General features: G+C 36.7%; 1 protein-coding gene across 3 annotated transcripts in view; it reads left to right on the forward strand.

The window, feature by feature from the left end:
• The window catches only part of LOC140141560 (translation initiation factor eIF2B subunit beta-like), a 45,768-nt gene that overhangs the window by 11,022 nt on the left and 19,138 nt on the right, over window positions 1-15,608 (forward strand). For all 3 annotated transcript variants that reach the window (XM_072163469.1, XM_072163468.1, XM_072163467.1), the window contains exons 4-10: window positions 147-198; window positions 2,790-2,849; window positions 5,062-5,208; window positions 7,739-7,798; window positions 10,206-10,339; window positions 11,498-11,558; window positions 12,141-12,188. In XM_072163469.1, coding sequence (XP_072019570.1) covers window positions 147-198; window positions 2,790-2,849; window positions 5,062-5,208; window positions 7,739-7,798; window positions 10,206-10,339; window positions 11,498-11,558; window positions 12,141-12,188 — 562 coding nt within the window. The remainder of the gene's footprint in view (window positions 1-146; window positions 199-2,789; window positions 2,850-5,061; window positions 5,209-7,738; window positions 7,799-10,205; window positions 10,340-11,497; window positions 11,559-12,140; window positions 12,189-15,608) is intronic.

Consider the following 15,608-nt stretch of genomic DNA (forward strand, 5'->3'; position numbering starts at 1 on the left):
GGGTGTCTCGGATCTACCAACTTACGACTTAACACTCATTTCGTGGTAGCAGGTCACACATATTCAACAGCAAACCTGTTTAAATGATGTATGAAACTTGTTAATTCTTGTCCTCAAAGCCATCATTACTTTCTTGTTGATTACAGCATTGTCAAAGGACAGAATGTGGATTCAGCAGATCAGCAGCATTCCCTCACAGTAAGTAGAAACCAAGGAATTATATAGGGGAGAAAGCTTACTCCACCATATTTGCTTGATCATTTAATAAAGGCGCATTTACAAATTACCGTTGTAGTAGTAGTATTTTGACACTTCCACATTGTAAAAGTACACATCGTGAACAATGTCTAGTTGTAATCAATTATAGAGCAGCTAATGGAGATATGTCTTTGTGCCGCTGAACTGTAGGTAATCTAGATATAATCAATCATAGAGCAGCTAATGGAGATATATCTTTGTGCCGCTGAGCTGTAGGTAATCTAGATATAATCAATCATAGAGCAGCTAATGGAGATATGTCTTTGTGCTGCTGAGCTGTGGGCAATCAATATACAATAAATCATAGAGCAGCTAATGGAGATACATATTTGTGCCGCTCAACCGTGGGCAATCTAGATACAATCAATCATAGAGCAGCTAATGGAGATATGTCTTTGTGCCGCTGAGCTGTGGGCAATCTAGATACAATCAATCATAGAGCAGCTAATGGAGATATGTCTTTGTGCCACTGAGCTGTGGGCAATCTAGATATAATCAATCATAGAGCAGCTAATGGAGATACGTCTTTGTGCCACTGAGCTGTGGGCAATCTAGATACAATCAATCATAGAGCAGCTAATGGAGATACGTCTTTGTGCCACTGAGCCGTGGGCAATCTAGATATAATCAATCATAGAGCAGCTAATGGAGATACGTCTTTGTGCCGCTGAGCTGTGGGCAATCTAGATACAATCAATCATAGAGCACCTAATGGAGATACGTCTTTGTGCCACTGAGCTGTGGGCAATCTAGATACAATCAATCATAGAGCACCTAATGGAGATACGTCTTTGTGCCACTGAGCTGTGGGCAATCTAGATACAATCAATCATAGAGCAGCTAATGGAGATATGTCTTTGTGCCACTGAGCCGTGGGCAATCTAGATACAATCAATTATAGAGCAGCTAATGGAAATATGTCTTTGTGCCACTGAGCTGTGGGCAATCTAGATACAATCAATCATAGAGCAGCTAATGGAGGTACGTCTTTGTGCCGCTGAGCCGTGGGCAATCTAGATACAATCAATCATAGAGCAGCTAATGGAAATATGTCTTTGTGCCGCTGAGCTGTGGGCAATCTAGATACAATCAATCATAGAGCAGCTAATGGAGATACGTCTTTGTGCCGCTGAGCTGTGGGCAATCTAGATACAATCAATCATAGAGCAGCTAATGGAGATATGTCGTTGTGCCACTGAGCTGTGGGCAATCTAGATACAATCAATCATAGAGCAGCTAATGGAAATATGTCTTTGTGCCACTGAGCTGTGGGCAATCTAGATACAATCAATCATAGAGCAGCTAATGGAGATACGTCTTTGTACCGCTGAGCTGTGGGCAATCTAGATACAATCAATCATAGAGCAGCTAATGGATATATGTCTTTGTGCCACTGAGCTGTGGGCAATCTAGATACAATCAATCATAGAGCAGCTAATGGAGATATGTCTTTGTGCCGCTGAGCTGTGGGCAATCTAGATACAATCAATCATAGAGCACCTAATGGAGGTACGTCTTTGTGCCACTGAGCTGTGGGCAATCCAGATACAATCAATCATAGAGCAGCTAATGGAGATACGTCTTTGTGCCACTGAGCCGTGGGCAATCTAGATACAATCAATCATAGAGCACCTAATGGAGGTACGTCTTTGTGCCACTGAGCTGTGGGCAATCCAGATACAATCAATCATAGAGCAGCTAATGGAAATATGTCTTTGTGCCGCTGAGCTGTGGGCAATCTAGATATAATCAATCATAGAGCAGCTAATGGAGATACGTCTTTGTGCCACTGAGTTGTGGTCAATCTAGATACAATCAATCATAGAGCCGCTAATGGAAATATGTCTTTGTGCCACTGAGCTGTGAGCAATCTAGATACAATCAATCATAGAGCAGCTAATGGAGATATGTCTTTGTGCCACTGAGCTGTGGGCAATCTAGATACAATCAATCATAGAGCAGCTAATGGAGATATGTCTTTGTGCCACTGAGCTGTGGGCAATCTAGATACAATCAATCATAGAGCAGCTAATGGAGGTACGTCTTTGTGCCGCTGAGCCGTGGGCAATCTAGATACAATCAATCATAGAGCAGCTAATGGAGATATGTCTTTGTGCCACTGAGCTGTGGGCAATCTAGACACAATCAATCATAGAGCAGCTAATGGAGATATGTCTTTGTGCCACTGAGCTGTGGGCAATCTAGATACAATCAATCATAGAGCAGCTAATGGAGATACGTCTTTGTGCCACTGAGTTGTGGGCAATCTAGATACAATCAATCATAGAGCAGCTAATGGAGATATGTCTTTGTGCCACTGAGTTGTGGGCAATCTAGATACAATCAATCATAGCTAGAGCAACTAATGGAGATATGTTTTTGTGCCGCTGAGCTGTGTGCAATCTTTGTACTGCTGAGGCATCCCATTGTTATTTCCCTAAAAAATTCAGTTTGAATCACATTTTAGTACTTTTCCTGTATTTAGTTCAATTTGAACCATTGCTGACTTGTAATTATTTCATTCTTTACAGAAAATGCTTCTTGCTGAAGGTCAAATAGAAGATTATAGCAAACCCTGTACCAACCTCAAGGTGAGCAATGTAAAGTCTGGAAACCAGCAAGAAACTAGAGTCAACAGAATCTGAGTACAAGCCGACGAAATTTGACCTTTGACCCCTATAACTTGACCCCTGGGTCACGGATGGGGTCAACTGCTCTTGCACTGTGCTTAGGATGTCATAAGAAATATTCCTGGTGAATTTCAGCTTAATCGGAACTTATACATGGATTTTGATTTTTTTAAATATTTGATTGACCTTTTGACCCCCTTAATGACCTTAGACCTCAATGGAAAAAAAACCCTTATGTACACCGATAAAATGCATTGTTCCAATTTTAATTAAAAAATTCTACTATGTTCAGTTGTCGAGATTAAAATTCTTGAAGTTATTTAGCTAAAACAGGAAGTGACCCCTTAATGACCTTTGACCCCCAAAATAAAAATACCATGCATACATCAGATAACACTGATTCATGTATGATGGTTATATTACTCTGGTCTGTTTACATATTGAGATAAAAAATGTTTGAACATTTTTGATAATTTTGGTTTTTGACCGAAGTAACCCCTTAATGACCTTTGACCCCAAAACTGTAGGCATCCTAAAGACCCTGGCTAGTAGCAATGCATGTGTGCTAATGGCGACTCTCTGCTATATAATTTGTAAAGACAGTGATTTTTTGAATATTTTTAGCTTTCAGACCGAAATGACCCCTTAATGACCTTTGACCTCAATTCTTTTTGACAAGTTTTAAGCACTGCCACATGTTGATTCATATGCATGAGTCACATGATCATTGCATGTAATTTGTAGAAGGAGTAGCATTTTTTGTGAAATCAACATTTTTGGCCATAAGGTCAAGGTCAAAGGTCAAAGCCAGGTCAAAGTCAAATGGATGGTTTGGTCTAGCCCAGTGGTCATTTGGCTCAAGTATGGTTGAAATCTGTCAAAGCGTAAGAGAGCTAGGGCGAAACGTGGCAAGTCACGCAAAATGTCACGAGTTGCCAGAAGAATTAGAAGAAGACAGAACAAGCCGACGTTCGTCGTCGGCTTGTAAATATACTTTCCAGAAATTGTCATATATGACGCAATCACCTCTGAAGCCGGGGAAGGTAGTACTCAAGTCTGGTTAAGGTAGGGATTCAGATGTGCCACTGAGAATTTGAACGTGGACCCATCCGTATATGTGACCAGCTTCAACAAAACCCGGAACAAGTCGCCAGGCATGTTTTTGAGTTATAGGCCTTCAAAGATGACAATCCCATAAAAAAAATCAAATTTTGGAATTCTTAATTTAATGATATTTGACCTTGGGACTAAGTGGACTTTCAAATCCTTGAAAGTACTTATTAAAAAGAGGTTTATTTAATCAATAATTGACAGTTGAACTATGCTAATCCCTATTCAATCCTGTGTAAAGCAGGAAACTATTTAGCTCATCATAATACTAATCATGGCGTGTCCGTCCCTCTGTCCGCGCGCTATCGCGTGCACGTGGATTAATCGTGCAGGTGCATCTCATCGGATTCCAAAACGGCACACGTGCAGAAGCATATTAGTAGTTTAAAAGGTCAGGGCAAGTAGGCCTATATGGGTAACGGGTGTTGGGTAATTAGAGATAGTCACAAGAACCACCCATTGCACCCAACCCGAGAACCGCGAAATCTGGTTACTTATAATAGCAATTTGGGAAAAATATCAAGGTATCATTTACAAAGTGATTCATATCTTGAAAAGTATTGACGCTATGTATATAATTTTGGTATCATTTTAAAGCTTATTGTCCTGTGCTTACATATTTATTCAAATCATGGAATGTCAAAAATGTGACTCGTTCCTGGTTTTGTCAGAACTGGTCACATATACTAATTTCGTGTACCCATCCGTATATACTTATTTTCCAAAAAAATTACCAAAAGTCAACATACAATGAAAATTGTCCCAAAATTTGGTAAGTTATACTTTACCACGTTTTGGCCACGTTTAGGCTATTTTAGGGGGGAATTTTTAAATTATCACCCATCCATATACCAATAATGGCCTAGAAATAAGGGTCTTTGATAAACAAAATGGCTGAAAATGTTTGAGGCAAGTCCCTGTATGGTTATTTCTACTGAGTATTCTCCGTCCCCCCTCCCCGTGTAGAAATCGGACCACATCCTATCCCCGGTCCACCAGGTGAGGGCTTTGGCATAAGACTAACAACTAAGTATTGTACAAATTCACATATTGTCTCCTGCAGGGTCGTGTGATAGAAATCATAAATGAATTGTTAGCAGAGTTGGAGAGCAGTGCAGATAGCATAGCATCACAAGCATTGGAACATATCCATTCTAACGAGGTTATCATGACGATGGGTAAATCACGCACTGTACGAAGATTCCTATTGGTGAGTAACGTTAGATATATTTGATGTTTGTCTGTTGGTCCATAGACATCATTTTCATTGAGGAAAACATTTTACTCAATTTAGATGTGGGTGGTCTAATGTTTTCATATGTGACACGATGTAGGCCAAAGGAGGCATTTTTGAAAATTGAGTTACTGGAATTATTACCTCATACAAACATTAGACTATCATATACTGAAAACATCAAAGGTCTAGTATATATTATTCTACAGTTATGAAGTTTTGTGCTGCTAGTTTCTTATGTATTTTATTGTTTTTCACTCCATATTTTTGCCTTTATCTCAATTTTAAATTTTGGCCTCCATAGACCATATTGTGTCAGATATGGTGTTTTCTGTTTGCATTGAGGTATGACACCAAAACAAGCTGATATAAAGTTTGAGTTAAATTGCTCCAGCGGTATGGATATAAGAATTATTTAATTTCCATAACCCCTTAAGGGATCTGGAATGAGCGTTTATGGCGTTTCGACAGTATTTTTTGTGGGACATGAGAGCACCTCAGACGTATCGATTTGCATTCTGAATATATCAAATAATTTTCATTTTTTGAAAATCACGATATAATACAAATTTTATGACAAATTATAAAAATTTGATATTTTTCAAATTTAACAGTCCTCGAAATAAATTTTATAAATCTAATGATATATTCTTAAAGTGTATGTAGCAGGGAGGAAAAGCCGACGATCAATTGAAAATTTTGACCATTTATATTGAAGAGATCGATTTTTTCCCAAAAAGACCTATTTTTTTGGTGTTTGGGGAAAAAATCCATATCTTCAATACGAAAGGTCAAAATTTTCAATTGATCATCGGCTTTTCATCCCACCTACATACACTTTAAGTATAAATCATCAGATTTATAAAGTTTACTTCAAGTACTGTTAAATATCAAAAATATCAATTTTTAATGATTTGCCATAAAATGTGTATTACATTGCTAATTTCAAAAATCTAAATTATTTGATATCAGAAGGACATTCTTCAGTATTCAGAATGCAATTCGATATGTCTGATGTGCTCTAATGTCCCATAATAAATACTGTCCAAACATTCATACCCATTCCCTTGGCAGAGTAATGGGAGAGAACATGGACCTTTTCGAGCTTCATTATTTCTGAATTGTATGTCCAAAGTATATAAAACTATACATTTTTGGAAAGGAAATGAGTCAAGGAATTCCATGGTGACGTCAGATTTGTTCAAAAATCTCAAGTTTTTGAAAAAATCACAAAATTCACTTTTTACCCCAATTTTGTGTGACAACTTGGAAAAAAATCCGTTCGGAATATAAAAAAATTCAGTTAGCTTTTCATGAAGAAGAGACATGAACTTAGGGAAGGTTTTTTTTTTTTTTTGAAATTCGTCTCTTTTTTCGAAATATTGAAAAAAACATGTGAAAAAAGCCATTTTGTCACTCTATTAAGTTAAAAATTGCACATAATGGTGTATATTTTTGTTTAAAACAAATATTTTGAAAAATTAAAAACCTTCCCTAGACTTTGATGTACTCTAAAGGATAGTGCAAAAGTTTACCCTTTGCTTGCATATTTTTCGAGTTATCTTGTCACAAAAATCGCAAGCAATATTGTCAAAAGTGAACTCTGAGAAATCAACGTTTTAGTAAAAAAATGTCAAAATTATGCACAAAACGTCCTTAAATTTTAAAACGGTAAAACTTTCACACTTGTAAAAGCTGTATCTGGTGCATGGTCTAAATATGCCTCTTTTTGCACCAATGAATCTATAATCTCTGCTTTCAGTGCGCCAAAATTCAAAATAATTAAAAAATCTAAGTGGCATTTTGACTGCAAATTTTTGTTTTGTTTACACCACATTTGCTGGCGTTAACAACATACCGAATGTGCCTTGACTGCGTTGGACATACGCCAAGCAGAGTTGCGCCAGCGTCACGCCGAATCGCAGCGTAATCACAATATTTCCAGGGATGAGATTCTTCCTCGGATTAGAGGAATTCCTCCTTTTTGATTTTTTCTTCTCTGTATAAAAGTATAGGAGAGGCTTTAATTTTCCTCTTTTTGGTGCTTTTCCACTTTTTTTGATTGAACCTCCGTCTCATGCCTGTATTTAGCATTCAAGCATTTCTGACTCATTATTTCCGCCAATTTACTAAGCTGTCTTGAGCCATGTGACTTTTTAGAGTTGAAAAGAGTGAAATAAATCAAGCAAAAATACGAATAAATATTAGCAAGTTGTATTTTATCAGTTTCAAGTGAAAGAATACATCTTAGTGTTGATAAATATCAAAAAATCTCAAATTCGGTCGTGGACGAATGTGTCTTCCATTACTCTGGCCTTAAGGAAACCTATCTCAGGCCTAATATTGTACTGGAGTTATAAGAAAATTATGATCAAAATCATATTTTGATGGGGTCACAGGAGGAATGAGGCTGTTAATCGGGTCACAGACCTTTAAGTGTAAAAAAAATGTAAATTTGATTAGTTTCTAATTTTGACATGTATTAACGATATCTATTTCTTTACAGAATGCAGCAAGAAAAAGAAAATTCCATGTCATAGTAGCAGAATGTGCACCGTCATATCAGGTAAGCTAAGAACTAGCCGATGAGGTCGTGGATTGAGACTCCTCTCAAATGGTCAGTTACAAAGCATGAGTTGCTGCGCGCAAGTGGCTAGCAGTGTCTATTGAGCAGCTCTGTTGGTTTATCTCAGTATCAGACGGCACTGAGCCACTGCCAGTAAATCTCAGGGGGGCACATGTATGTCCTTGAAAGTCCTTGAATTTGAAAACACCTTTGCAAGACCTTGAAAGTCCTGGAAATTTGCACAAGGTCCTTGAAAGTCCTTGAAAATTGGAATTTTACCAAAAGTATAATTTTGGGGAGTGGAGAGGAGCGGTCACTTTCGTTAATATGTGCCGCATGGAGAGCCGCATCATGATTTTTGTGTTGTGGTAAGTCCTTGAAAATCATGCTTTTGGACATTGAAAGTCCTTGAAAAGTCCTTGAATTTTAAAGGCTTCAAGGTGCGGGAACCCTGGACTTATGTATGTCCTTAGACACCTTATGATTTGGTACATGTATAGTCCATCACTGACGCCCAGGCACTGACATTTGGGCTATTGCATTTGAAATATGCCATCCCCCTGTGGAAAATTTAAGGAACATCTTCAACAGATGGTGTGTGTTTTTCAAATGGAATTGGCTAAGGGTATTATTTTTAAACTTATACTCCCACTGGCTTTACCTCACTGACCTCTATGTAGTAGATAAAGGGTGAGAAACAGACCATTATCAGAAATAATGGGCGTGTTGTTCATGACTGGTGAGATGTTAGTTGGTTTGAGGTTGAGACCCGATAGGGTCGAAACCTCAAACCAACTAACATTGAGCCAGTCATGAACAACACGCCCATTATTCTGGTAATGGTCTGTTTTGAACCGCTTATCTTACATATCTGGCGAGCAAAATTTAATTGTTTGTATCAAAATATGTAAATATAATAGTTTAAAAAGAAATTTAATGCCAAAATTTAGTTTCTTGAATTAAAAGCACTAACACCTCAGATGCCAGCATTATCAAATCAATACAGAATTGATCTGTATTTGAAGTGTACTTGCATAGTTAATCCGCTGGAGTGTATTCACCCCGTTACCATTATTATTCAAATGATTAATGAATAATGCAAATGGCAAAAAAAGTTATAAACGCTTTTGACTACGATCGGTTTCAACACCATGAAATTTATATCTTAGAAAAATGTGATTAAGCACATATTTGAAAACCCATTAACGCAGTGTTCATTGGTACTCCCCTTTTAAGGTTACAGTAAGGCTTTGCACCCCCAGCCTCTTGACTTGTAATGAGTACCGCAGAGTAGTTGCGAAGCTCCCCTGGTCGGGTAGTATCCCGGGGTTCTTGCCTAGTAGCTAATTTGCATGGACCGTTGAGCGTTTTTGGGTTGGGTAAGGATAAAGACAGATTCCCTTCTAAAAACCTAATGGAAAGTTTATATACATGTACTGAGTATACATTCAATGAAATATTTACTTTTTAGAATAATTATTACTTATGGTAATTAAGTTTTAATTTGCATGTTTATTAATTGAGCACCAGTGGTGTTATATAAAATATTAATGTTATACGGACTGCAGTAGCCCTCTATAATTTACTACTCTTGCCATGTAACATTTGCATATAAATCGAGCTGTAAATGCATTTGTTTCGTAAGTCTACCAAACTAACTCAGATTCTACATGTATGTTGTGATCCTTTCCATAGTGTTTCTAGAGTGTCCTAGTATTCCTTTTGTTCAGCTCGCTGCCCGAGACCGTTATCTTGAGCTATTGTGTTGATAATGGTCTCTGGAAGTTAGCCACCTCCATTACTCTAGGTAATGGTCGGGAACAACGAACCTTGAACAAAAGAAATACAATGGATAATCAGTGAATAGAAAAGGGCTAGACGTATATACATGGATAACGGGCGGCAACCAAAAAAGTGAAACCACTTGGCGGCCACGAGGCAAAAAAAATTTCACCTCACTGATGAGTAAAAACAAAATCTTCCACCCAACTCTATAAAAGGTATACATTCAAATTCAAATTCAAATTGAAAAATAAATTCACTTCCGAAGGCGGCGTAAAAAAATAGTTCAAATCATACTCCAAAAGACATGCAAATGCATCAAGTATAAACGAATCAATACCACAAACAGATGATCAGTATTGTCCTCACTGACCTTCTACCATATAGGTGAGGGGAAAAAGCTATAGTCAGTGGTTTCAATCGGGGACTATCCTATTACGTGAGGTCAGTGCTTTACTTATATCTTCTACAACTGGATTGAGTATTTCAAATGGAAGTTACCCAATTATCTATTCTATTTCAAATAATACTCCCTCTGTGGAAAATTTTGGCCAAATGTTCCACAGGGGGAATGTGGATTTTAAATGGAATAGCTTATATTCTGATGATTTCATTTTTCTTGAAGGGTCAACAATTAGCAGTCACCCTTGCTAAGGCTAACATAGAAACAACCGTAATCACAGACTCGGCAGTGTTTGCCATGATGTCAAGGGTCAACAAGGTCATCATAGGAACACATACAGTTATGGCTAGTGGTGGGTAAGTACAGGGGTCAAAGGTCAGAGTTGACAGCTACTGATACGAAAGCCAACAGTTGGATTTGGTTTTGTACACCAGAATTATACAGCAAAATACCTGTACAAAATCTAGCATAATGATGATTGAAAAAAAAATAAACATAAAACATCAAAGAGATTTCAAACTAATACTTTTATTAGCCAAATCCAAAGATTACTACTCGCGAATCTGAGCTTTCGCCATCTTGGCTGATGGCTTGATCACAGATGAACTGGTCCATTGGATTTCCTGCGAGATTTGGTTGCTAACGAGTAATGACGCATCCTCGTTACCCTGAAGTGATGTTGAATTTAGCAGTGGGTCATATACATGATCTAGAAAATATGCACCCTTGTCACGGTTGAGTGAGTTCTTGCCTTTCTTTCTGATTTGGATGGCCTCCCTGACTCTCCCTGTGATCAAGCCATCAGCCAAGATAGTTTATGATCCCAACAATCCTACCAAATGAATCTCTTTACTGAAGTTATTAAAGAGATTTTTCTTGTTTAAGGTTGATTTGGGTGATACTCAATTGAGAGGTAGTGATATTTCCAGAAGTTTCCTCTAATAATTTTGCATTTGGTTTTATTTGCTGTTTGTACACTTTGATCTTGTGGGACAAAAATATGTTCAGCTACAGTAAAATTAAGTATTTCTTGGCCAAACTGGAACGCTATAAACGCTAGTGGCTCCACGATAAACACACACGAATATAGCGCGGTGCAGAAGAAAGCATACACGCACCTTACATTGCGTACATATCGAGTTCCAAAGTATGAAAAATGTGTAAATAAACAACTGTGAACTACTTGTGTTCAACACTGATGGATTAGAAATGCCAGTCTTCAGGAAATTTCCGGATTTCCAGAAATTGGCCATCAAAGAAAGAAAATGTAATTTTTTTCCTTTATCTTTCGGAATCGGATGATGAAATTTTAAGAAAGCAAGGGGAAAAGCAGCATAAAAAGAGCAAAAAAGTATTTAAATTAAGATAGCGTAGCCTGTTTCCTGATTTTGCGTTTTATTTTGTCACAATTTTTAGTGTTTACAAAATTTTTGACAGCCCTTGCTGGCAGCCCTGACTATTCAGGTTGACTCAACCATTGTTAGATAAATTCCACTGGTTTCTTTTCATTACAGGTTGAAAGCAATTAGTGGCAGCCATGCCTTAGCCCTGGCAGCGAAACATCATTCTGTTCCAGTAAGTAGTTTGTGTACTACAATTTGTAAAATGTTCAAAAATTCTAAAATGGGAAGCCGAGTTGTTTTACTCTAAAAATAATGATGTTGTGTGTTATATGAGACGATATGATAGATGCACAACAGTGGCTAAAAACAACACCTTTATTCTCATTCTTAAAGACTTCAATTGAAATAAATATATTAAAAGTATACCACATATTTATCAAATTAAATCCTATATTTTACAAGGAATTACCTAGGGATTAGAATAGATCAGTCCCCTTGTTGCTATGTACCTCTGATTGGTTCAAATAGTCCGTACAAGTATCGCGTCGACACGCACCCGCTAAAAGTGTGTCATATCACACGACTATGAACCAATAAGATTGCAGGAACTTTCTTAAGTGTTTAAGAATGGCTATGATAAACCAGAATACCATAGACAGTATAATAATCTTTCAGAGCTTTTAGAGACACCCTGTTTTGAAACCAGAGGATAATATTTAAGTTGTAATTTGTTATTATGCATTGTTGATCACTACTAGTAAACTTGAATACATATCACGTTCAAACTTTTTACTTTTTATGTGTTATTTTACAGCTTATAGTTTGTGCTGCAATGTTCAAATTATGCCCTCAATATGAACAGGTAAGCAAAGAGGATATCATACACTTCCCATAATGCATTTCTCCCATTTTGATTTTCTGTACTGATTTGCTATTCTGTGCAATATGGGTTGATAGTGATAAAATGTACCTCAATGAACAGAGCACATCCAGATCTTGCAAAATGTGTTTATTTCTGGACTGTCGACTCATGTTTAACCAGTGTATTCCCAAAATGAAAACAAAGGGAACCTGTACAAAGTAATGGGGTGTCATTTGATGAAACAAGGACATGTGATATATCATGTTGCAAAGGATTCTGGGATGGTTAAGATATCTTCTCTGAGCAGGTACAGAATTGCCACAAATTTCAGACACCTAATTGCTATAGATGTCAAACTGTAAATGTGAACCTTGTTGTCTCACCTAAGGGCACTAAAGACACATTTACATAATTTGTGTTGGAACACTTTTTTGCAAATGCTGTTTAATATGCATATAAATATTAAAAGGCTCAATCATTTTGGCATGTCACATGTCATTCATTCATAAATGGTATTATTAATGTTCATGAAGCAATCAACCAATAGCAGTGGACCTTTGATATTAAAGTGTGTTTTGTGCATTGATTTTTGTCAAAACACAGACACAAATCGTCGTCCGTATTCCATAGTGGCGTATAGTGGATCGCCGCGAATAAACAACTTTTCGAGAAAATCGGGTTTGAAGAAATGCCAATTTAAAATCGAGTTGTGTAAATCAGACATTCATTATATTTTGTAAATGATGTGAAATTACTGTAGTAAACTAAATAGATTTTATTGTTATATATTTTTCAAAAGAAATAAATACATACTATTGCTGGCAAACTGAAAATAAAACTATCGTCACTATGGAAAACAAACAAAAGCGCAATACCCTAACCTAACGTTAACGTGACGCCACCTCGGTCGCCGTGTAATCCCTATGGCGTTACCTTTCGTCGTTCAGTATTCCATAGTGGCGTATAGGTCCGATATGTACGCCACTATGACATACGATGTTTTTCATTTTGCCGATATTTCATAATTATAAAATGTGTATAAAAAGTGGCGTATGGTCGATACGCCACTATATATGGAATACCAAAAATGTCACTTTGTAACTATACACCACATTTAATTAATTAATTACTAATTAATTAGCTAATTATGACTGATGAAACTTAGAAAAAATGAAAGAGAACATCATTAAAAACATATGTGCCAATTTTCAAAAAAAATGACCAAAAATCACTATACGCCACTATGGAATACAGCCGACGAAATTTGCATTCACTTATTACTGTGTGCTGTGCGCGTATCTACAAAGCACTGGCTTAATTGGTCAAGCAATTCTGGGCCACCTGTGATGGATTTTTATATACACTTGTGTTTTTGTAATTTGTTAATAACATAATGATAAATATGATGTTTTTGAATGAGCTTAAGGGATCTAAAATGAGCGTTTATTATGCGTTTCGACAGTATTTTTTGTGGGACATGAGAGCACCTCGGACCTATCGAATTGCATTCTGAATACGAAGCATGTCTTTCTGATATCAAATAATTTTCATTTTTTGAAAATCACAATATAATACAAATTTTATGACAAATTATAAAAATGTGATATTTTTCAAATTTTTGATATATAACAGTCCTCGAAGTAAATTATATAAATCTAATGATATATTCTTAAAGTGTAAGTAGCAGGTAGGAAAAGCCGACGGTCAATTGAAAATTTTGACCTTTCATATTGAAGATATGGATTTTTTCCCAAAAAGACCTAATTTTTTTTGGTGTTTTGGGGAAAAATCCATATCTTCAATACGAAAGGTCAAAATTTTCAATTGATCGTCGGCTTTTCATCCCACCTACATACACTTTAAGTATAAATCATCAGATTTATAAAGTTTACTTCAAGTACTGTTAAATATCAAAAATATCAATTTTAATGATTTGCCATAAAATGTGCATTAAATTGCGAATTTCAAAAAATGAAAATTATTTGATATCAGAATGACATTCTTCGTATTCAGAATGCAATTCGATATGTCTGATGTGCTCTGATGTCCCAAAATAAATACTGTCCAAACATTCATACCCCAGCCCTTAATGACTGATATGATTCTGTTGATGTGGAAATGACAAATCAAAGCACTTGTCCTCTAATTTCTTTTCCCCATCACAATGCACTCTACCTTTGGGTTTGTGCATTGTTCCGGTGAAAAAATTATAAGGGAGTGTGTATTGATTTTTGTCATTTGCAAGTTGCAACCACAACAAAATCATATTGAGTCATTAACCTCTAATTGTGACCATCCACATCGAAATCGTATTGAGTCATTAACCTCTAATTGTGACCATCCACATCGAAATCATATTGAGTCATTAACCTCTAATTGTGACCATCCACATCGAAATCGTATTGAGTCATTAATAAACCTCTAATTGTGACCATCCACATCGAAATCGTATTGAGTCATTAACCTCTAATTGTGACCATCCACATCGAAATCATATTGAGTCATTAACCTCTAATTGTGACCATCCACATCAAAATCGTATTGAGTCATTAACCTCTAATTGTGACCATCCACATCGAAATCGTATTGAGTCATTAACCTCTAATTGTGACCATCCACATCAAAATCGTATTGAGTCATTAACCTCTAATTGTGACCATCCACATCAAAATCGTATTGAGTCATTAACCTCTAATTGTGACCATCCACATCAAAATCGTATTGAGTCATTAACCTCTAATTGTGACCATCCACATCGAAATCGTATTGAGTCATTAACCTCTAATTGTGACCATCCACATCGAAATCATATTGAGTCATTAACCTCTAATTGTGACCATCCACATCGAAATCATATTGAGTCATTAACCTCTAATTGTGACCATCCACATCGAAATCGTATTGAGTCATTAACCTCTAATTGTGACCATCCACATCGAATTCGTATTGAGTCATTAACATCTAATTGAGACCATCCACATCGAAATCGTATTGAGTCATTAACCTCTAATTGTGACCATCCACATCGAAATCGTATTGAGTCATTAACCTCTAATTGTGACCATCCACATCGAAATCATATTGAGTCATTAACCTCTAATTGTGACCATCCACATCGAAATCGTATTGAGTCATTAACCTCTAATTGTGACCATCCACATCGAAATCGTATTGAGTCATTAACCCTAATTGTGACCATCCACATCGAAATCGTATTGAGTCATTAACCTCTAATTGTATTGACCATCCACATCGAAATCGTATTGAGTAATTAACCTCTAATTGTGACCATCCACATCGAAATCGTATTGAGTCATTAACCTCTAATTGTGACCATCCACATCGAAATCATATTGAGTCATTAACCTCTAATTGTGACCATCCACATCGAAATCGTATTGAGTCATTAACCTCTAATTG

This window comes from Amphiura filiformis, chromosome 19 (genome assembly GCF_039555335.1).
Source record: "Amphiura filiformis chromosome 19, Afil_fr2py, whole genome shotgun sequence".
NCBI lineage: Eukaryota > Metazoa > Echinodermata > Ophiuroidea > Amphilepidida > Amphiuridae > Amphiura > Amphiura filiformis.